The sequence below is a fragment of the Chiloscyllium punctatum genome, chromosome 11, assembly GCF_047496795.1.
Source record: "Chiloscyllium punctatum isolate Juve2018m chromosome 11, sChiPun1.3, whole genome shotgun sequence".
Taxonomy (NCBI): domain Eukaryota; kingdom Metazoa; phylum Chordata; class Chondrichthyes; order Orectolobiformes; family Hemiscylliidae; genus Chiloscyllium; species Chiloscyllium punctatum.
Genome location: NC_092749.1, coordinates 98,681,949 through 98,706,230, shown reverse-complemented (window position 1 = coordinate 98,706,230; position 24,282 = coordinate 98,681,949). Strand labels below are relative to the sequence as shown.

Genomic DNA, 24,282 nt, shown 5'->3' with positions numbered 1-24,282 from the left:
GGCGGGACTTGAACTCTCAACATCCTACCAAAGAGACTGTTCATCGCCTTAAGTTGGCTGCAAATAAGCAGCCTTCCTGATGTCAAAACTCCTTTAAGGCTCTTAAAGCCAGTTAATCACATTAAATTAAATTAAACCAAATTGAACCAAATAAGCCAAATTAAAAGACGCTAGTCTCTTCAAGGGGGATTATAATAATATTCAATATTCAAAATTTAAATGAACAAATTCAAATGAAAATATAATTTCTTTGATTGTCCTTCAGTAACTGTGGGGAGCACCTGCAGTGAATCTATGGCGTAGAGTGTTTAGAATCTGGATTACATGTGAATATGGGTGTGGGAATAAATGTCTTTCTTCCCCCACATTTATTTCTGATCACTCTCTAACATCCTCAGCTATACCGAGAGTTGGAGTTGTTCCTTCATTGTGTCCGGGAAACGGTTTTGAGAACATCCTCCATTTGCCTTTCACAATGTTTTTTTAATCTCTCTGAGGCAGGCAAATTGTCAAAGCTATCACCATGGACTGAGGACAAAGGGGCTTGTTGGCAGGGTGCTGTACCTGCAGGGACAAAGTGGCTCAGTGGTCAGTGCTGCTGCCTCATAGGGCCAGGGATCTGGGTTCGATTCTAGCCTCGGGTGACTGTCTGTATGGAGTTTGCACGTTCTGCCTGGGTTTCCTCTAGCAGTCCAAAGAGGTAGCGGTTAGATGGATTCCATTATCGAATTCCCTAGTGTGAAAACAGGCCCCACATTGACCCTCCGAAGAGTGACCCATTCCCTTCCCCTATTATTCTACATTAATGTACCTAACCTACACATCCCTGGGCACTACGTGGCCAATTCACCTCACCCTGCATGTCTTTGGATTGTGGGAGGAACCCGGAGGAAAGTCGCCCGAGACTGGAATTGAACCTGGGTCCCTAGCGCTGTAAGGCAGCAGTGCTAACCACTGAGCTCTGTACATTCTGTGACTAACCTACTTAACCTGGACACTATGGGAAATGTAGCGTGGCCTATCCACTGCACACCTTTAGAAGGTAAACAGAGCACCTGGAGGAAACCCACGCAGACATGGGGAAAATGTGTGAACTCCACACACACAGTCATCCCAAGGCTGGAATTGAACCTGGGTCCCTGGCGCCATGAAGCCGCAGTGCTAACCTCTGCCCATAGTGTTCAGGAATGTGCAGGCTGGGTGGGTTAGCCATGGGGGTTACAGGGATTGGGGGGTTACAGGGATTGGGGGGTTACAGGGATTGGGGGGTTACAGGGATTGGGGGGTTACAGGGATTGGGGGGTTACAGGGATGGGAGGTTACAGGGATTGGGGGGTTACAGGGATGGGGGTTACAGGGATTGGGGGGTTACAGGGATTGGGGGGTTACAGGGATTGGGGGGTTACAGGGATTGGGAGGTTACAGGGATTGGGGGGTTACAGGGATTGGGAGGTTACAGGGATTGGGGGGTTACAGGGATGGGGGGATTATGGGTGGGACTCTCATCAGAGGGTCAGTGTGGACTTGATGGGCCAAATGGCCTGCTCCCATGCTGGGAGGGATTCTTTTATGGGCAGCGAGCTGGTACGATGTCACTGAGCCCAAGTTGCTCTTTCCCTGATTGTAAGAAATAGGAAGGCTGTTACATGCTGATTTTTCTGTTCCTCAGCTTCTGGATTGGCACATCATGCTGGACAAGTCACTGCCCTCGCCCCTGGGCACCATCGGAGCCTGGCTGCACAGAGTGGAGACTATTCTCGGGGAAGAGATTGTCATCCAGCAGGCCCATGATGAGACGGCCAACATCATCCACAGGAAACTGGAGCAACATAAGGTGAGTTTGTGGTGGTGGTGGGCGGGTTGGCGGAGGAAGTGTTGGGAGCCGTCGCTGGGCAATGCCAGGCCTGTATCTGGGTCCCTGGTGCTGTGAGGCCGCTGTGCTAACCACGAGCCACCGTGCCACCTTGCTAAACTGCCCAGGGATGTGCAGACTGGACAATCCACAATTGGCAAGCAACCGTGGTCTTCTGGTGGTCCACTCCCACAAAAGCCATGAAAGTTTGACCAAACCCAATTTGGAGTCCAGGCCCCAGATCAAACCGGGCAGAGAGAGGAGAAAGGAGCCTACGCATAATATGACAGGAAGTTCCTGGGCTGAGTGGTTCTCGATCAGCTGGTGTGAGGCTCTGTATCAACTCCAGCAACATTAACCCACGTAAATCTCTCAGCTGGCAGACCAGAAGTAAGAATTTTAGAGGCAGAGGAGAAGGGGCTGGCTTGTTAGTGAGGGCAAAGAAGGAAGAGTAAACGGCGACGCAGTGGAAGCATCAGCAGTCCACACTTTCTCCCGGCAGTGTTTGAGACAGGACTTGCATTTGTCTAGCACCTTTTGCATTAGCAGCACAGCCCACAGTGCTTCACAGACAAAGACTGACTTCTGGAGCACACACATGAGCTTGGGACAGGTCAGGGCTCCCGTTTTTCCAGGATCTTCATTATCTGTGAGCACAGGCTGGGCCCCAGCTCAGCTCTTACAGCCAGGGCACTGGAGTGTCACCCTTACCCTCACTTTCATGTCTCTGGAGTGGGGCTTGAATCCCAGCAACCTCCTGAGTCAGAGCTGAGTCCGTTACCGTCTGTAATAATCTGATGTGTGTCTGCTGCGGAGCACTATGGATACCCCCAGGTTTCAACTTGAGACAAAGTCGACCTTGTCTCCGTTGCTCTCATCCTGCGCCCAGTGAGGATCCCATTGGAATATGGGACTAATTGAACTCCTCATGGTTTGAATCATCTGGAGTCACACCCAGAGTCCAATCCTTTGGCTATGAATTGTGCATTCATAGTGTTTAGATTCCCTACAGTGTGGAAACAGGCCCTTTGGCCCAACAACCCAGACCCATTTCCCTCCTAACACTAACACTATGGGCAATTCACCTGACCTGCACATCTTTGTGACTGTGGGAGGAAACCCACGCAGACATGGGGAGAATGTGCAAACTCCACACAGACAGTCACCTGAGGCCAGAATCGAACCTGGGACCCTGGTGCTGTGAGACAGCAATGCTAACCACTGAGCCACTGAGCCACCGTGCCACCCCTAAGCAGCTGCTTATTTTTGTGATGTAATGAGTGACTATCCAGAGTAAAGCTCTGTTCTGATGAAGAGTCACCTGGACTAGTAACGTTAGGTTGCTCTATCTCCGTGGATGCTGCCGGGCCCCGCTGTGACCTCCAGTGTTTGTTGTTTCCAGCACGGATTCAGTTTTGATCATTTTCCAGCACTAACTTGTATTTGTTTCCTTGCCAGGACGTGATAAAGGCGTTAGAAGGTCACAAACAAATCTTCCACCAGATCCACAGGGCAGGATCTGTGAATGGGGTCCCAATCCCAGCAGACCAGCTGGAGGATATCGCAGAGCGGTGAGTAACTGTCCATGCGGCTCATCAGTAAACCCTGTTTAACTCCGTGTCTGAAAAGCACTGCGTCCGGATAAACAGTGGGACCCCTAACCTTTCTCTTATGTGACCTTTTCGATGTAAACTTCGGAGGGAGGGGGGGTTGCAGCAACTAATACTGAACATAAAACGATGTGCTGACCAAGAGACTGGTGCGTGTCCTGCTGAGTCTTTGTGGGACTTGGCGGTTTGGACCCGCCGCGAGCCAGATTTCAAGATTTTGCAAATGAATACCCGATTGAGCTCATCCTGGTAGCTAGTTGAAGGACAGTGAAAGTCTGCATTTGCGTAGCATCTTGCGTCGATTCTCACGCTGTCTCCAAGTGGCGCGATCAATGACGCCTTCGCAGTGTAGCTGTGAGGTCGGCAGCTGCCCTGTGCACAGCAAGATCTCAATAAAGGCAGCAAGATAACGAGTTGGTAATCTCATTTGGTTGAGCAATGTATGTTGACCCACCCAGGTGATGCTGAGCTGAGATGTGCTAGTTGGACTTATCCATTACACCAGTATAACAGGGGGCCACTTCTCCGGAAGTAGACAACCCATATTGCATCTGGAAGGTGGCACCTTCCCACCTTCGGTCTTGGGTAGATTTTCCTTTTGGCTGTTTTTGTTGAACCTGTGGCTCTGTTGGGTAACATTTTCTCACCCCCTTCGGATGTGAGTTTGAGCCCGATCCCGGAGACCTGAGGACAACGTCTAGGCGTGGTGGCGAGGGAATTCTGTGCTGTTTGACGGCGCAGTTCCTCGGCTGAGACATTAGGCCCTGCTGCCGACTCGGCTCAAAGTTTGCCTGGCGTCGTCTTGAAGGAGCTGACCCTGCCACTGCTTTTCCGTTTCCCCGGAAACTATTGATCTGTCAACCGTTAGCACGGAAACAGATTTTGTTTTTGTTTTCAGCGACAGATTTTGGATTGTGGGATCTTGCTGTGCGTAAATGAGCTGCTGCCGTTTCCAGTGGAGACTACATCGCGAAATGGCTGTGGAGAGTTGTAGAGTCACACAGCATGGAAACAAACCCTTTAGTCCAACTCGGGTGACCAGGATTCCTAAACTGAACGAGACCCATTTTGCCTGCATTTGGTCCACATCCCTCGAAACCTTTCCTATCCATGTGCCTGTCCAAATGTCTTTCAAATGTTGTTACTGTACCTGCAACTACCACATCCTCTAGCAGTGCATCCCATACACGCACCACCCTCTGTGTGAAAGTGTTGCTCCTCGGGTGCCCTCTTACCTTCAACCTATGCCCTCTAGTTTTGGACACCCGCGACCCCAGGAAAAATTTGGAACCTTCTGAAATCATTAAAGGCACTGTCTAGCTGTCAGCTTTCCTTACTGTTTCCTGTGGCTGAGGTGATGGTGGATGCCACTTATTCCCCATTTATATGTCTGCATATCTCTTTGGCCATGGTCTGCTCCCCCCCCCACCCCGCCTCTCTCAGTGATAACCTTGCGTCCGCTTGCTCTCCCCAGGTTCGAATTCATTACGACCGCCTCCAAGCTCCATTTAACGAGACTGGACTTTCTGGAGTTGAAGTATCGCCTCCTGGCCTTCCTGGTGCTGGCTGAAACCAAACTCAAATCGTGGATCATCAAATATGGCAGGAAGGAATCCGTGCAGCACCTCCTCCAAAATTACATTGTGAGGAATATTTCAGTGAGACCCACGTCATCAGGAATTTCACTGATAGGTGGAGGGGAGGGCTTGTAGTACACTCCTTGCCTCCTGTTTGGACCCTCACTTGTTGGCCACAGATGATGCGTTCGTAACAGTCCTACAGCCATTGATTGGAAACCTGTAGGTCTTTCTGATACGTCTCTGGAAGGTAGTGAGAGCAGGGGTGTGTCTTGACACTTGACCCAGAGTAGTACCTCTCAAGCCACAGTCTTGACAATGCCCTGTAAATGGTAGCTGTTTGAGCAGATGTTGCGTTGCTAGTTGGGCGACATGGTGGCTCAGTGGTTAGCACTGCTGCCTCACAGCACCAGGGACCTGTGTTCAATTCCGGCCTCGGGATGTCTGTCTGTGTGGAGTTCACACATTCTCCCCATGTTGATGTGAGTTTCCTCCGGGTGCTCTGGTTACCTTCCAAGGACATGCAGCGGATTGGCTGCGCTACATTTTCCATAGTGCCCAATCTTAAGTAAGTTAGCCGCAGGAAATAGGGGGTGGGTCCGCATGGGATGCTGTTTGGAGGGTTGGTGTGGATGTGATGGGCTGAATGGCCTTCTCCACGCTGTAGAGAGATTCTGTGAATTGACCCAGAGTAGTACCTCTCAAGTCAAAGATAGTTGTTTGCATAGGCACATGCTTTGTCTGTCTCATGAGGTGGTGGAAGGAAAAAGAATTGGATGTGGATTATATTCAGGAATGGTGCAGCAGTCCATGTGTATGTTAATGTAGTTAATGCCCATAATGTTGGGTTAGTGACCATGAACTCAATGTGTTGTATGAGCGCCCGGTTAGACCTTCATTTCAGAGACTGAATTGAGGATTGAGCACCATACCTCAGGAAGGATACGTTGACCTCAAGCGTGGTGCAGTGTAGATTTATCAGAATGACATTGGGGCTAAAAGGGTTAAATTGCAAGGGTAGCTTGCATTAACTTAGTTTGACTTGCCCCGCGTACGGAAGATCACGAGATTCAAACAAAAACTGCGTCGGCTGGAAATCAGAAATTGCTTAGAAAATCTCAGCCGGCTGGGCAGAGACGGTGTGTTCACGGCTTTTAGATGATCCAAGGTTTTGACCAAAAAAGAAAGACCCGGAAGGTGCTGGAGAAACTCAGCAGGTCTGGCCGTATCTTTGGAGAGAGAAACAGAGTTAATGTTTTGAGGTTGGTAAGACTCTTCTCCAGGACTGGAGAGAAACTCACAGGGTGGGTAGAGAGAAACTGACGGGGTGGACAGAGAGAAACTGAGGGGGTGGACAGAGAGAAATTGACAGGGTGGACAGAGAGAAACTGAGAGGGTGGACAGAGAGAAACTGAGAGGGTGAACAGAGAGAAACTGAGAGGGTGAACAGAGAGAAACTGAGAGGGTGGACAGAGAGAAACTGAGTGGGTGGACAGAGAGAAACTGAGAGGGTGGACAGAGAGAAATTGAGAGGGTGGACAGAGAGAAATTGAGAGGGTGAACAGAGAGAAACTGAGAGGGTGAACAGAGAGAAACTGAGAGGGTGGACAGAGAGAAATTGACAGGGTGGTCAGAGAGAAACTGACGGGGTCTGGATTAGTGGTGCTGGAAGAGCACAGCAGTTCAGGCAGCATCCGAGGAGCAGTAAAATCGACGTTTCGGGCAAAAGCCCTTCATCAGGAATAAAGGCAGTGAGCCTGAAGCGTGGAGAGATAAGCTAGAGGAGGGTGGGGGTGGGAAGAGAGTAGCATAGAGTACAATGGGTGAGTGGGGGAGGGAATGAAGGTGATAGGTCAAGGAGGGGAGGGTGGAGTGGATAGGTGGAAAAGAAGATAGGCAGGTAGGACAAGTCCGGACAAGTCATAGGGACAGTGCTGAGCTGGAAGTTTGAAACTAGGGTGAGGTGGGGGAAGGGGAAATGAGGAAACTGTTGAAGTCCACATTGATGCCCTGGGGTTGAAGTGTTCCGAGGCGGAAGATGAGGCGTTCTTCCTCCAGGCGTCTGGTGGTGAGGGAGCGGCGGTGAAGGAGGCCCACGACCTCAATGTCCTTGGCAGAGTGGGAGGGGGAGTTGAAATGTTGGGCCACAGGGCGGTGTGGTTGATTGGTGCGGGTGTCCCAGAGATGTTCCCTAAAGCGCTCTGCTAGGAGGCGCCCAGTCTCCCCAATGTAGAGGAGACCGCATCGGGAGCAACGGATACAATAAATGATATTAGTGGATGTGCAGGTAAAACTTTGATGGATGTGGAAGGCTCCTTTAGGGCCTTGGATAGAGGTGAGGGAGGAGGTGTGGGCGCAGGTTTTACAGTTCCTGCAGTGGCAGGGGAAAGTGCCAGGATGGGAGGGTGGGTTGTAGGGGGGGCGTGGACCTGACCAGGTAGTCATGGAGGGAACGGTCTTTGCGGAAGGCGGATAGGGGTGGGGAGTGAAATATATGTATTACACCTCTTCCCACCCTACCTCTTGCAAAAATGCCATCCTGTATTCCCAATTCCTCCGCCTCCGCCGTATCTGCTCCCAGGAGGACCAGTTCCACCACAGAACACACCAGATGGCCTCCTTCTTTAGAGACCGCAATTTCCCTTCCCACGTGGTTAAAGATGCCCTCCAACGCATCTCGTCTACATCCCGCACCTCCGCCCTCAGACCCCACCCCTCCAACCGTAACAAGGACAGAATGCCCCGGCGCTCACCTTCCACCCTACCAACCTTCGCATAAACCAAATCATCCGCCGACATTTCCGCCACCTCCAAACAGACCCCACTACCAGGGATATATTTCCCTCCCCACCCCTTTCCGCCTTCTGCAAACACAGTTCCCTCCGTGACTACCTGGTCAGGTCCACGCCCCCCCTACAACCCACCCTCCCATCCTGGCACCTTCCCCTGCCACCACAGGAACTGCAAAACCTGCGCCCACACCTCCTCCCTCACCTCTATCCAAGGCCCTAAAGGAGCCTTCCACATCCATCAAAGTTTTAGCTGCACATCCACTAATATCATTTATTGTAACTATTGCTCCCGATGTGGGTCTCCTCTACATTGGGGAGACTGGACGCTTCCTAGCAGAGCGCTTTAGGGAACATCTCTGGGACACCCGCACCAATCAACCACACCACCCTGTGGCCCAATATTTCACCTCCCCCTCCCACTCTGCTGAGGACATGGAGGTCCTGGGTCTCCTTCACCGCCGCTCCCTCACCACCAGACGCCTGGAGGAAGAATGCCTCATCTTCCGCCTCGGAACACTTCAACCCCAGGGCATCAATGTGAACTTCACCAGTTTCCTCATTTCCCCTTCCCCCCTCACCCTAGTTCCAAACTTCCAGCTCAGCACTGTCCCCATGACTTGTCCGGACTTGTCCTACCTGCCTATCTCCTTTTCCACCTATCCACTCCACCCTCTCCTCCCTGACCTATCACCTTCATCCCCTCCCCCACTCACCCATTGTACTCTATGCTACTTTCTCCCCACCCCCACCCTCCTCTAGCTTATCTCTCCACGCTTCAGGCTCTCTGCCTTTATTCCTGATGAAGGGCTTTTGCCCGAAACGTCGATTTTACTGCTCCTTGGATGCTGCCTGAACTGCTGTGCTCTTCCAGCACCACTAATCCAGAATCTGGTTTCCAGCATCTGCAGTCATTGTTTTTTCCTAGAAATTGACAGGGTGGCAGAAGGGGCTATTCCACAAGCAAGGGACATTTCCTTAATATTATAGCCAGGCCATTCAGGAGTAATGTATAGAATGGAGACCTGTACAGCACAGGTACAGGCCCTTCAGCCCACGATATTGTGCTGAACATGGCGCCAAATTGAATTAATCCCTTCTACCTTACCTTAGTCCATATCCCTCCATTTCCACCATATTCATGTACTTATCTAAAAGCCCCTTCAACAGCTCTATTGTAACTGCCTCTGCTACTACCCCTGGTAGTGCGTTCCAGACTCCTACCACACTGTGTGGAACAACCTTGCTCCTCACATCTCCTTTGAACTTTCCCCCTCTCACCTTTATTGTGTGCCCCTGAGTATGAGACATTTCAACTCTGGGGAAAAAAAAGATTCGGACTGTCAATCCTATCAATGCATCTCATTGTTTTCTGGAATTCTATCAAGCCTTCCCTCAGCCTCCGCCACTCCAGAGAAAACAACCCCAGTCTATCCAGCCTCTCCTGACAGCTTGTAGCCTCTAATCCAGGCAGCATCCTGGTAAACCTCTTCTGCACTCTCTCCAGAGCTTCCACACCAATCCCGTCATGTGCTGACCAGAATGGAAGGCAATCGTTCAGCAAAAGAGCATTCCCTTAATCTTAGAGCCAGACCATTCGGGGGTAATATCAGGAAGCTGTTGTTTACAAAGGAAAAACAGGGTGTGGAAATCTGGAAAATGTCATTGAGATTCTGCACGACTTGAGTTCCTCCCCTTTACAATTCCCTCTTGACTGGTAGGCATCAGTCTGTTGGTCGTGGTCGATCCTCATTCCTGATGAAGGGCTTATGCCCAAAATGTTGATTGTCCTGCTCCTCAAATGCTACCTGGCCTGCTGTGCTTTTCCAGCACATCACTCTCGAATCAGCCCATTGTTTTTTTCAAAGTTAGCTTATTTGTTTTTCAGCGGAAAAGACTCCCAAATCCCGCTGACAGCTTTGATCTTTCTCTGCAGTCATTTGTGGAAGGCAACAAGTTCTTTGGACACTATGAGGTCACCTTCCAGTCTCTGAAGCACGCGGCCGATGCTTACCTGAAAGTCGAAAACTCAGGTAACTGCTACCTCTGGGCGCCGGGGGCTGGCATCTTTGCCTGCATCCTCTGCTGCACACCAGGATCTCACCCTGTCTCGTCTTGTCCCCTGCAGCTGAAGAGAGAGAGACCGTCGGCAAGTTCCTGAGCGACTCGACGGTGCAGTGGCGCAATCTGTCAGTGGAGGTGCGCAGTGTGAGGAGCATGCTGGAGGAGGTGGTCACCAACTGGGACAAGTACAGCAGCACAGTGGCAACTCTCCAGGCCTGGCTGGAAGACGGCGAGAAAATGCTGAATCAGCCAGAACTCGTCAAGAAGGTAAAACCTGTACAGTGGGAGTCTTCTCCCTTCTCTTTTTAAAGACCACTTCACCATCAGCGTAATGACAAAGTGAAGGGGTACAGGAGAAGCAGTGAGCAGGCACTGTGTAACAGTGAGCTGGAAAAGGGGCAATAGGTGAATGATAGCAGGCAGTGGTGACAATACATTGATGTCAGACTAATCCGGTGCAAATGCAGACTTGTGATCAGTGGGAAGACAGTGGCCTACTGGTATTATCACTCGACTATTAGTCCAGAAACCCAGTTAGTGCTCTGGGACCCAGGTTCAAACCCCACTAAATGTTTGGAGTATGGAATGAGCTTCCAGAGGAAGTGGTGGAGGCTGGTATAATTACAGCATTTAAAGGGCATCTGGATGGGGATATAAATAGGAAGGGTTTAGAGGGAGATGGGCCAAGTTAGCTTAGGTTAGGCTATCTGGTCGGCATGGATAAGTTGGAATGAAGGGTCTGTTTCTGTGCTGTATGACTCTATGAGGTGTTAAAAAAAATGGAATGAAGAGTCCAATGGTGACCATGTTTGGGGGGGGCGGTAAAACCCATCTGGTTCACTAATGCCCTCTCGGGGAGGAAAGTGCCATCCTTACCTGGTCTGGCCTACGTGTTACTCCAGACCCACAGCAATGGGGTTGACTCTTAACTGCCTGATGGGTCTAGCCAGGGATCACCCTGATCCCGTGAATGAATTTTTAAAAAAAACAGTTGGATAATAGGGAAGTGGTGTGCTGGTATGGGGTAAGACTGAACTGACATTCGATAATAGTGAGCTTCTGTTGGTTAACAGCAGGTTTGTATGAATTGAAACATCAATGAGTATAGAATTAACTCCCTTGTGAATATCACATGATGCTGACACAGATTGATATTATCCTGGAGTGTGAGGACTTGAGGTGAGTTTAGCATCTGGGAGGAATCCAGGAGCAGTGGGAGTAAGGCAAATCAGAATTTACTGCATATTTTGGTTCAAATGCTTATACAGTCAGTTCTGCCGTAACATGGCATTTCCGTTCTGGTGCAATCCTGTGTTATAAGAAAATGGAACAATAGCAGCACCATTGAAACTAATGGGACTGCAATCGCGTTGTAACCAATACACTTGCACTTTAGAAGCAGTATCCCCAATTCGTCAATCGTGTTCGAACGAACTTGTGTGAACAAAATGCGCAACTTAGCAGAACAAGCTGTATGTGGAAATTAAGAGCCTAATCTGGACAGTGAACTTGTAGTGATCCCAAAATCACCATGAAAGAACAAGATATTTCAAGCACAAATCACACTCACTGTATATCGAGTTTCTGCAATTTTTAACATTGATTTCAAAAGCCTGTCTGGAGGACTGGCCACACATCAGATTGAATCAGTTAGCATCCTGAGTTTCTGGCATTTGTGCTCCATTGTAAACCTACAAGAAGTCTCTTTAACTTAAACATACCTTTGGATGCAGGGACACCCAGTAGGCATTTTACACAAGTTTTTCAACATTACATTTTTAACTTTTAAAAGTTATTTTAATAAGTATACTTAACATTTAATTTCTTCAGGTAATGAATGCTTTTTATGAAGGTATTTTTATTGAATTAAAATCAGATTACTCGGTGGCAGGAGTATTTCTGTTGTTAAAACTGGTTGTTTTTAATTACAAACTTACTTGCAGCCCCATGTGGAACAGTATGTTACCACTCCTAAACATTCAAAGGAATGTTCCTTTCAGAAAATAATAGACAATTCCATTCCACAAAGGAGGTTCATGGAAGATTTCACAGTTGTGATTCTACAAATAGCATCAATTGGAAACCTGTACCGTAACTTAGCTTTGAGAAATAAATGCGGTTTTCAGCACAGTCTGTGCCTGACTTGCTGACTGTGACTATCACAGGTATCCAGCCCTGGATTAAAGAGCCCAAATGTGTTTTAAGTTGCGAATCACTCACAACCACCTCTTCAGATTAGTGACTTTGGAGTGAAACCATTGTCATTCTGCAAGCAGATATGATAGCCATTACATGCAAAGCAAGATCCCATTAATGATGGTTTGTTGAATGCCAACATTAACTTGCCTTTGGTAGCGGTTGAAGGTTGAATGTTGACTTGAAGTACTGGCTTTTCTTCACTCGGGCTGTTTGACGTCATATCGCCAGGGTTTCACTTCATTTTCTTCAAGAGGACGGAATCCCTTAATGTCCATCTCTTCCTCAGTGAGGCCATTGGCTTGAGCACTGGAGCATAACCTTCTGGCTTAAAGTCACAACACCCAAGACTTCACTTTAAGCAGGTTGTGGGCATCACAGTGGTTCAGTGGTTAGCACTGCTGCCTCACAGCAGCAGGGACCCGGGTTCAGTTCCAGCCTTGGGCCACTGTGTGTGGAGTTTGCACTTTCTCCCCCTGTCTGTGTGGATTTCCTCTGGGTGTACTGAGGGACAAGGAATGACAGAATAATAAGTATCCTTTGGGTGCTCTAGTTTCCACCCATGAGCCAAAGATGCGCAGGTTAGGTGAATTGGTCATAGTAAATTACCTATAGTGTTCAGGGGTGTGTAGGTTGGGTGCATTAGTTGGGGGTAAATGTAGAGTAATAGGGTTGGGGAATGGGTCTGGGTGGCGTACTCTTTGGAGGGTCAGTGTGGACTTGTTGGGCCGAAGGGCCTGTTACCCTACTGTAGGGATTCGAAAGAAAAAAGTTGATGCGCCTGTTGTCTCCCAATGTCCTCTGTGAAGGGGACATCATTTTGGGCTGTTGCACCAATCACTCGTATTTAACATTCGTTATCTATACGTTTGTGTTTGAAGGACTTCTTCCGACACCTCCCTCACTGGATCCAACAGCACTCCGTTATGAATGATGCTGGGAATTTCCTCATCGAGACATGTGACGAATCAGTCTCTCGAGATCTCAAACAGCAGCTGCTGTTACTGAACGGGCGTTGGAGGGAGCTCTTCGTCAAAGTGAAACATGTAGGTTGACCCAGGTCCAGTTTTGCCTCCTTTTAGAATTGGACGTTGTGGAAAATCCCAGAGGCCAGCAGTGCTGGATGACATGGGAGAAAGGGACAACTCGCAGGTTGGAAGGGCTCTGTGTTCAGGGCTATTCAAAGAGTGGGAGAGGTCACCATTATGCTGTTTGTGGCCAGTAATTATTCTGAATCATCTGATGCCTTTTGAAGATGACACTAATCCTCGTTCTTGCATCAATGGAATGGTTTGCTAGGTCACTTCAGGTTGCATTAAAAACCTAGCTTCTGCAGTTGGACAGGAGTCACCTGTGTGCTCATGTCCAAGGAGACGTTGCTGGATATTCTTTCTATTAGCATAAGGATTTCTCGGATTTTTACAACAGATTTGACAATTTTCAGGAGAGGAACCTTTTTAATCATCTCCATCCCACTGTCCCAGAGGATAGTTCAGTGGTTAGTGCTATTGCCTCACAGCCACAGGGACCCGGGTTCGATTCCAGCCTCGGGTGACTGTCTGTGTGGAGATTGCACATTCTACCCGTGTCTGTGTGGGTTTCCTCTAGGTGCTCCAGTTTCCTCCCACAGTCCAAAGATGTGCAGGTCAGGTGGATTGGCCATGCTGTATTGCCCCATAGTGTCCTGGGACGTGTCGGTTAAGGTGGATTGGCCATGCTATAGTGCCCAGGAATGTGTAGGCTAGGTGGGTTAGCCATGGGAATACCCGGGGATATAGAGTTAGGGTGAATACCCTTCAGAGAGTTAGTGCAGACTTGATGGGTCGAATTGTCTCTTTCCACACTGCAGAGATTCTGTGATACTAAGAGGAACTTTGAGAAGTAATTAGATGTTGCTGTTTAATCAGAACACTTTAGAGGGAACCAATTCATGGTCACCACTATTCAAGGATGAAGCAGGCCATCATTAAACCCATTGCTTTAAGCTATTGTATGAAGGGCTCTTGTGGTGCAGTGGTAATGTCCCTACTCTGCAGCTCTGGATCAAGTCCCCCTGCTTCAGAGGCATTGTAACATCTCTGACCAGATTGATTAGGAAAATAGCTTCCAGGAATTAGCTCCAGGAGGAGGCCATTCAGCCCCTCAAACCTGCTCCACCCTTCAATTAGATCATGTCTGGTTTTCTATCTCAGTGTCATTTTCCAACACTATCCCTTGATATGTTTGATCTCGTGAAATCTATCAATCCTTGTCTGGAACGTAGTCAATGATTGAGCTCTCCCGACACTCTAGGGTAGAAAACTCCAAAGATTTACCAAGTCAAACCTGAAAGAATTGCGGATGCTGTAAATCAGAAACTAAATCAGAAATTGCTGGAAAAGCTCAGCAGGTCCGGCAGCATCTGTGGAGAGAAATCAGAGTTAACGTCTGGGTCCAGTGACCCTTCCTCAGAACGTTAACTCTGGCTTCTCTCGGCAGACGCTGCCAGACCTGCTGAATTTTCTGTTTATATTTCCAAAGACTCACTGGCCTCTGAATGAACAAATTCCTCCTTATCGCCAATCAACCTGACCCTTATTTTGAGTCTGTCTCTCCTGGTTCTTGCCCTCACGACTAAGGGACACAAATTTCCTGTGTGGAACCTGTGTCTTCCAGCAGCTTATATTGAAGTAAAAGGAGGAGACAGAAACATTATTTCTGGGTATTTGGAGATGAATGGGGTTGTATTGTGAAGTAAGCTTGGAGCTAGCTGGTCAAGGGGTGAAACTCTTCCCGACTCTATTAGCGGAGGGTATGATTGCCTTCTAACCTCTGAGCTAACTGTGTCATGTCCCCGTTGCAGTACGCCCGGGCGGATGAAGTGGACAAGCTGAAGAAAGAGTATCTGGACGGAGTATCGGCTCTGAAGAGTTTTGTGGAGACAGCGAATGAGAAACAGAACTCACCAGTAGATGTGTCTTTTCTCAATATCAAGACTTACGTGCAAGATATGGAGGTATGTATGTGTGGGGCAGACTTGGCACCTGGGTATAAAACTGGATTGCAGTTGGCATGCTCCGCAATGTCAGCTTAGTACCTAACCCCTGCTGGAAATCTAACCTAGGAGTACTTTCAAATGAGAGTGGACGATTGACATTTGTTGTGATCAATTGAAGTAAGAGTTAGAGAGACGGAGAAAGAGAAACAACTTTTTTATAATTCATTCAGACAATGTGGGCATTGCTGGCTGGGCCCAGCATTTATTGCCTGTCCCTAGTTGCCCTTGTGAAGGTGTTGGTGAGCTGCCTTCTTGAACCTCTGCAGTCTATGTGCTTTAGGTAGATCCACAACGCCATTGAAGGGGGCAATTCCAGTGACACTGAAGAGCAGCGGTATATTTTCGAGTCAGGATGGTGAGCATTGTGGAGGGGAGCTTGTAATTATTGGTGTTCCCATCTATCTGCTGCCCTTGCCTGTCTATGTCGAAATGGAAGGTGCTGTGGAAGGAAGCTTGGTGAATTTGTGCAGTACATCTGGTACGTGGTGCATGCTGCTACAACTGAGTGTTGGTGGTGGGGGAGTGGATGTATATGGCTGTGGTGCTGATCAAGTCAGCTGCATTGCCCTGGGTGGAGTCAAGCCTCTTGAGTGTATATACTGAAGTAACTGTTAGATGCAATTTTATTTCGTGTGGACGGCTCCATCCAGAATATTGAGGTAAAAATTTCAAGTAAATAGCACATAAGGAGAGATTCAGCAGGAATATTCCTTAAAAGCAAAATAGCAAATAGGCCACATGTGAAATGTTTCTCTCCTTGACTGATATATTTGAAGAATGTGTACCTGTGAAATAACTCCCCATAGAGGCTGGTATCCTGTCACCAAGTCTCCCCTTACTTACACACAAACTTTAATACTGCCTCATTCAGAGCCAGCTATCACAGTGTCAGCATCTCTGACACTCCCCTTTTTATTTTTTTTTAGCACCCGTGTTGTGTGTGTGCAGGTGTGAGACACAGTGAGAGACACAAAGTGCACGAATCTTTATTCAATTTCCACCACCAGGAAGATAGGAAACACCCGAGTGGCCAGTGACAAGCACTGCCCTTCACATCAAAGGGCAATGCTGTGTGATCAAAACAGTGAAGGGGAGGGTAGGGACTAAATCAAAATAGAGTTGGAGGGGGAAATAATGCACTCCACTCCCTGCGGTACCCACCTCTCCCTGAACAACTCCAGGGTGTTGGTGGACACCGCGTGCTCCTTCTCCAAGGACACCCGGGCTCTAACGTAACCCCGGAAGAGGGGCAGGCAGTCGGCCCTAACCACTCCCCTTTTTAATCTGTCAGCCAGTGCTCCCAGATTGGACCAGGCTAACTGCCCCAGTCAGGAAACGCATATCCAATACGAGCCAGCTGGCTGACCTCGTTACAATCACTGCATTGTGCATGTGTGTCTTGGAGTACTTGTACTACGTGCACATTTACAAATGTCTCATTATATTTGCATGTGTACGTGCAGTGGGGATGTGAGTACTTATAAAACTAACACCCAAGGTGTACAGAAAACAGATTCAGATAAAGCCAATGTTGGCAGACCGTATGCCTGTTTGGTGCAGGTCTTGAAAGACCGTGTGATTTTTATTTATCATTGATGAATGGGTTTGAATATATTATCGGGAGGTGGTGGCCTAGTGATATTATTGCTAGTCTATTAATCCAGAAGCTCCGCTAATGTTCTGGGGACCCAGGTTCAAATCCTGCCATTGCATGTGGTAGAATTTGAATTCAATAAGGAATCTGGAATTAAGGATCTAATGCTGACCATGAAGCCATTGTCAATTGCTGGAAAAGCCCATCTGGTTAACTAATATTCTTTTGGGAAAGAAATCTGCCATCCTTACCTGGCCAGGCCTACATGTGACTCCAGACACATAGCAATGTGGTTGACTCCTAACTGCCCTCTGGGCAATTAGGGATGGGTCATAAATGCTAGTCTCGCCACTGATGCTCTCACCCTGTCAGTAAATTGAAATTAAATCACAAATAGTGCTAACACTGTTTACCTGAATTGCACAGTAAATGGAACCAGTTTGATCCATTGATGTATAAAGGCAGGTGTCTGTAAAAGGCCTTTCTTCCTTGACGTTAGTTTTAAAGTGCTGGTTGCTGGATGTACGATTGTTACGAGCTGATGTTTGTGTTTCTGGTATCCTGTGCAGGTTATAAAACAAAAGGTGCCAATAATGGAAGCTCAGTACAAACTGGTTTCCAAGACAGCTCAGCAGTTAACAAAGGACACCCCACAGGATGAAGTAACGCAGATGCTGTCCACGATGTCCACCATTAAGGATCAGCTGATAAAAGTAAGGATCAGCCTCAGAATGAGGGAAGCTCAGAGTTCTGAGTGAATGGGGGAGTTTTAATCAGGACTCAGCAATTAACATGTGCCTCAGGGTAGGACTGAAACAGTTAGACCAGTCTGAAGAAGACCAATTGTGACCAGTGTGGCCTTCTGGTCAGCGATGGTCAATGGGTGTCCGATGAATCGTGTTGTCCACCTGACCAGAGTGAACCATTCTGAGCACCGTGGTTCATTTTGTCCAGTGCGATTACAGGCCGTTCTGCTGTAACGTGCGTTTCGTCAGCGCGAATTGGCTGGAACGCAATTGACGAATTGTGGACATTGTTTGGATAGTGCGAACTTTCTACTGAAGTGATTCTTTATTAACGATTCTCTGCAGCGCGATTTTCTGTCACGGTTTTCCATAGTGTGATTTTCAATAGTACTGGGGCTGCGGAGGAACAGAACTGTCGCATGATAACAGAACGACCTGTAGAGTGGTCCATGCCAGGTTCTCTGCTTCAGGCAGTATGCGCAGGGGGATGAAGTGGACAAGCTGAAGAGTTTTGCGGAGATAGCGAATGATAAACAGAACAGTATTAAACTGTCCTAGCCCTGTACCTTCTCAGTCACTCTGAGCTCCCTACACAAAGGGATGTGAGACTGAGAGAATTGAACTTTATCGTCAGTCATATCATACAAGTTCTACAGTTCGACACTATTCAATAATGGATACATTCACCAGTCCCACATTCCTCAGGGAATTCCAGTCAGAAGGAACCTTGTTCTAAAACCCTGTTCCACAGAGTTGTCCACTCGTCTCCAATGCCCCACCCCTTCTCAGGAGGTGGGGTTTACCCTCACGGTTAAAGGTATTTTAAACTGCAATTGTGACTTTTTGTTCTTTTTTTTTCACTTTTGTAGGTTTCCACTGCCCCCCTTGAAAAGTTTAATCTGCATAATTTAAAAATCTTTCTTTGATTTGCTTTTGTACCTATCCAGATGGTGTTAAATAGTGCAACTCATTCCCCACCCCCAGGGGTGAATAAGCATCTGTTCTGATGTAGTTTATTGTCTTCACATCATATTGTCTCAAGCTGGGCAACACAGGATCCAGTTCCCACAAATGAAAAGTGAGATAGTTCTCTGTGTTTGGTTGAGGGATAAATGTAGGCCACAATTCTGGGAGAATGGCTTCCTCTAACAGTACAATAGGGTCTTAATCTCCACCTGAATAAAGGGATTATATAACCTTTGTATTCTCACCTGAGATACAACACTTTTACCAGTGCATTGCTTCCTCAGTATTGACCGTCCAACAGTGCAGCACTCCCTCAGTACTGACCCTCCAACAGTGCAGTACTCCCTCAGTACTGACCCTTTGACAGTGCAGCACTCCCTCAGTACTGGCCCTCCAACAGTGCAGTACTCCCTCAGTACTGACCCTCCGACAGTGCAGCACTCCCTCAGTACTGACCCTCCAACAGTGCGACACTCCCTCAGTACTGACCCTCCAACTGTGCAGCACTCACTCAGTACTGACCTTTCAACAGTGCAGCACTCACTCAATACTGTCTCTGTGACATTGCAACGCTTCCTCAGTACCGACTCTCCGACAGTGCGGCACTCCCACAGTACTGACCCTGTGACAGTGCAGCGCTTCCTCAGTATCGACTCTCCGACAGTGTCGCTCTCCCACAGAACTGACTCTCCAACAGTGTTACACTCCCTCACTACTAACCTTCTGACAGTGCGGCACTCTGTCAGTACTGACCCTGTGACAGTGCAGCACACCCTCAGTATTGACTCTGTGACAGTGCAGCACTCCCTCAGTACTGTCTCTTCGACAGTGCAGCACTCCCTCAGTACTGACCCCCTGATAGTGCAGCACTCCCTCAGTAATGACTCTCTGATAGTGCAGCACTCCCTCAGTACTGACCCTCTGACAGTGCGACATTCCCTCAGTACTGACCCTCTGACAGTGTAGCACTCCCTCAGTACTGACCCTCTGATAGTGCAGCACTCCCTCAGTACTGACCCCCTGATAGTGCAGCACTCCCTCAGTACTGACCCTCTGACAATAGAGCGCTCCCTCAGTACTGACCCGACGACAATGCAGCACTCCCTCAGTACTGACCCCTAGATGGTGCAGCACTCCCTCAGTGGTTAAAACTCCAAATCAAACTTTTAAGAGGTTGGTGTTGAAAATGTCTGTTCCAATACAAATGTTGAGAAAGTGACTTGATGTTGAATAAGTCACACTCGGTGTATGTTTCACTGTCTGATGTTAATGTCTGCCCTTCTCTATTGTATAGGTTCGGGAGCGCTGTCAGTGTTTGCTCCTGGAAGCTCAGCAGTTGCTGAGTCCCCTGGATGAGTTGGAGAAGGAGATCACAGCTTTCTTTGAGTCGTTGAATCATGCCAATCAAATTACCTCCCCAGGGGAAGCTGAGGGTCACTCCGTAGCCGGTTTCAAGGCGAGACACCAGGTTGGTGCCAATCCCACCGGAGGACAGCAGGGTTTGACGTTGGTGTCTTGGAACTAAAACCCTTGCTCCTTTTCCCCCAATACAGGAATTGGCAGATTGCCAGGAGGATTGCAAACAAGCAGCGATTGCGGCAGAGAGGAACATGCAGGCAGTTCAGAGCCTCCTGAGTGACAGCAAAGTCCTGCGGCACTTGGATTTCTCCATTCTTCAGAAGAAAATCCTCCATATTCAGGCAGCATTCCAGGTGAGTCTCCATTACTGCGAACTTAACCCGTCTTCAAGCCCTCATTTACACTGCTCTCCAACTGGAACCCTAACCCCATCGGACAGAGAAGCAAGTGTTTACTCAGTGTTGCTCACTGTGAAGGGGAATGCTTGCAATTTTGGAATCAGAGCACATTTATAGCTCAAAGGCCATGTGTTCCATTGTCTCTGTGTCAGCTCTGTTCAAGCAACCAAATTAGTCCCACAGCCCCAATCTCTCCCCACAGCCCTGAGTCAATCTAAAACTAACCCCACTGCCCCAATGTCTCCCCGTAGCCCTGTACCAATCTCAAACTAATCCTACAGCCCCAAACTCTCCCCACAGCTCTGAGTCAATCTAAAACTAACCCCACTGCCCCAATGTCTCCCCGTAGCCCTGTACCAATCTCAAACTAATCCCACAGCCCCAATCTCTCCCCATAGCTCTGAAACAATCTAAAACTAACCCCACTACCCCAATGTCTTCCCGTAGCCCTGTACCAATCTCAAACTAATCCCACAGCCCCAATCTTTTCCCATAGCCCTGAATCAATCTAAAACTAATCCCACAGCCCCAATGTCTTCCCGTAGCCCTGTACCAATCTCAAACTAATCCCACTGCCCCAATCTCTCCCCATAGCCCTGAATCAATCTAAAACTAATCCCACTGCCCCAATCTCTCCCCATAGCCCTGAATCAATCTAAAACTAATCCCACAGCCCCAATCTCTCCCCATAGCCCTGAATCAATCTAAAACTAACCCCACTGCCCCAATCTCTCCCCAGATCCTTGAATCTATCTAAAACTAATCCCACAGCTCCAATCTCTCCCCATAGCCCTGCATCAATCGAAAATTAACCCCACTGCCCCAATCTCTCCCCAGATCCTTGTATCCATTTAAAAGTGAACTCTCTCCCTTGCGTTTCACCATAGTCTTGTGTCTTTCTCTGCCAGAATACATTTCCCAAATTTTCCATCGCAGGCACAATGGTCTTTCTGTCAAATGCTCACAGTTGGAAGCCATGTTGTGCACCAGCGAAGTGTCAAAATGATCCCTAGCCTCTCTCTTAGTGACTGTTTTAAATTAATTAATTTTAGTTGCTAATACTTGATTCAGAAGAAATGATCAATTAAAATGGGCAGGCTGAAATGAACTGTGCAGGTAGCCTTATCTACTATCTAACCTTATCTAAGTAGACCAGGTAGGCTAGAACTCAATACAAGGACATTACATCTGGGATTGGGTTGGGAGACTATGGCTTATGAAATGGTTGTCCTCCTTGATGTACCAAATATAAAATTCCAGCTGAAGTATCACCCTGGAAAAAATGCATTCTTTACCTGTGTAAGGTTTATAATTTAGGGCAGCTATTTTAATCAATTAGCATTTATCTCTGGCATAGAGCTTCATCCACTGAGAGTGATGGTAAGGTGTTGACCTGACTACTCTCAACACAGGGAGCTTTGTTTTATTATTAAGCCTACTTTTCTCATTCAACTTGTTCAGAGATGTTTGTGTGCACCTTTGGAGCAGATGGGACTTGAACCGAGGCTGCCTGGTTCAGGGTGTAGGGACACTACCACTGCACCACAGGAGGGCCCTATCACCCTTACAGATGTTAATTTGTGTCATCTTGCCTCACAGACACAGAGAGAAAGTGGGGATTCTTATCAGTGTAGTAAAGCCTATCACAGAGGTGAACCCAGTTGCCAGTGAGCAGTAAAAGTAGATGCTGCATATCAAGTGTAAGGGTTCAGTGAATTATACAGAAAATACAGCACATGTCTGGCTTGTCTCTAGTCCATGTTGGTGTCCATCCTTCACAGGCACACTATCCTAATCCCACTTTCCCATATCCCTATGCTCCACATTTCCTTCCATCGCTTATTGTTCTTAAATATTTCAGTAGAACATAGAACATTACAGCTGTTATGATACGGGGTAAACCCTCCTGCTTAATTTAAAACCAGCAATATAGAAAAGATTTGTCCCGTGCAGTAATCTGTAAAACTCCGAGTGGCCAAGAACTATTTAAAGTAAAAATTAACAACTTTATTTCTTTAAGTATAACAGAGAATAATTAACTAATCACTATTTACAATTTCTTCCTCTAACCTATCTTTGAACTTCCCTTCAATAATACTAGTCCGATAAAACTCGCAATTCAGATTTACAAAAGCCAAACTCCAAACCAGGCATTGTTCTTCTATTCCGATCTTTCTGTGTCTTCTTTTCTTTTTTCTTAGGAATTTCTGTGTCACAGGTTACTGATCGAAAAGGTACTTTTAAGACAGCTATTTTTCAAGCAGTCTGTTTACATGCAGGGTTTGGCAGATTTACTCTCAACTGTTCAATTTTCTCTGGTCTTATACCCCCAAAGTGTCAGATTGTGTCATTGGCTTATAAGATTGTCAGTATACTCAGTTCAAACTGAATTGGAGCTTGATATTTTTCGGGGTAGACTTTAAACTGATTGGCCAAATTCAATTTTGTTTTTGTCTCCAGGCAATGAGCTAATCGAGTTGTTCGACCAAAGTGTTACATGGTTACCTTATTGAGAACACTTGGGTGCTGTGTCCGGTAGTTCTGCTACTTTTAACTCTCTTAAAGTACACCCACATCTTCATAACACAGTGCCCTCAATGCTGTGCCTACCTGTGAAACCAATCTGAAGCCCGTCTAACCTATTCTGTTTCATTTTCGTCCATATAACTATCCAGTGACCATTTAAATGCCCTTAAGGTTGATGAGTGTACTATTGTTGCAGGCAATGCGTTCCACGTCCCTACTACTCTCTGAACAAAGAAACTACCTCTGACATTTGTCCTATATCTATCACTCCTCAATTTAAAGCTATGTCCCCTCTAGCTAGCCATAACTATCCAAGGAAAAAGGCTCCCACTGTCGATCCTATCTAACCCTCTGATTATCTTCTATGTCTCGATTTAGTCACCTCTCAACCTTCTTCTCTTTAATGAAAACAGCCTCAAGTTCCTCAGCCTTTCCTCATAAGACCTTCCCTCCATACCAGGCGACATCCTAGTAAGTCTCCTCTGAACTCTTTCCAAAGCTTCCACATCCCTCCTATAATGTGGTAACCAGAACTATAAGCAATACTCCAAGTGCAGCCACTCCAGAGTTTTGTACAGCTGCAACATGATCTTATGAAACTTGATCCCTCTACTAATAAAAGCTAACATGTCGTATGCCTTCTTTACGACCCTATCAACTTGGGTGGCAACTTGCAGGGATCTATGTATATGAATACCGAGATCTCTCTGCTCACCTACACTACCAAGAATCTTACCATTAATCCAGTACTCTTTATTCCTATTGCCCCTTCCAAAGTGAATGACCTCACACTTGTCCACATTAAACTCCATTTGCCACCTCTCAGCCCAGCCCTGTAGCTTATCTATGTCCCTCTGTTATCTACAACATCCTTCTGCATTATCTACAACTCCACATGATCCCTAGTTCAGCCATTGATTCCCAAAAGCTTCTGTGGAAGTCCAGCTGCCTAACTCTGAGGGGAAGAATTTGTAAAAACTCAAGAGAAATGGCCAACACCATTTAGGCTATCTTTGCTGGATTTGTGTGGCAGGCTGTGAGGCTGTAAGATAGGAGAAACAATGTGGAAATTCAGCCAGAGTGTGACCCGCACAGAGGGCTTCAAGGGGCATGGGCATAAAGTGGGAATATGGCATTGAAATAGAGGATCAGCCTTGAATGGCAGAGTAGGGTCGAAGGGCCGAATGGCCTACTCCTGCTCCTCATTTCGATGTTTCCATGTTTCAAAGGTCACACAGAAAGGCAAGGCTGACCACTGTGATGTTTACAACAACAAGCTGATTTTATATAGCGCAGGTAATGCCGCAAAGTGGAAAGTAAAACATCCCCGGAAACTTCACACAAGCATCATCGACACTGAGTCACCAAAATAGACTTGAAGCTGACCAAATGCTTATCCAAAGAGTTAGGATTAAAGAAAGAAAGAGAATTAGATAGTCACAAATGTGCATTCAGCTGAATGTTATAAACCAAGTTCCTCTCTACCCCTCAGGTAGGTGTGGAAGATCCCCGGCGTTATTGGTAAGGGAACAATTATATCCTCATTCACCCCTCAACCGATACATAAT

The 24,282-nt window shown here is 47.4% G+C and overlaps 1 protein-coding gene across 16 annotated transcripts in view; it reads left to right on the top strand.

Annotated features, from left to right (window-relative positions):
* Positions 1-24,282, top strand: part of LOC140483251 (nesprin-1-like) — a 585,321-nt gene that overhangs the window by 134,287 nt on the left and 426,752 nt on the right. For all 16 annotated transcript variants that reach the window (XM_072581374.1, XM_072581386.1, XM_072581377.1 and 13 more), the window contains 10 exons: positions 1,670-1,834; positions 3,311-3,423; positions 4,937-5,105; positions 9,765-9,861; positions 9,957-10,159; positions 12,970-13,134; positions 14,931-15,083; positions 17,289-17,432; positions 19,726-19,899; positions 19,985-20,143. In XM_072581374.1, the coding sequence (XP_072437475.1) occupies positions 1,670-1,834; positions 3,311-3,423; positions 4,937-5,105; positions 9,765-9,861; positions 9,957-10,159; positions 12,970-13,134; positions 14,931-15,083; positions 17,289-17,432; positions 19,726-19,899; positions 19,985-20,143 (1,542 nt within the window). The remainder of the gene's footprint in view (positions 1-1,669; positions 1,835-3,310; positions 3,424-4,936; positions 5,106-9,764; positions 9,862-9,956; positions 10,160-12,969; positions 13,135-14,930; positions 15,084-17,288; positions 17,433-19,725; positions 19,900-19,984; positions 20,144-24,282) is intronic.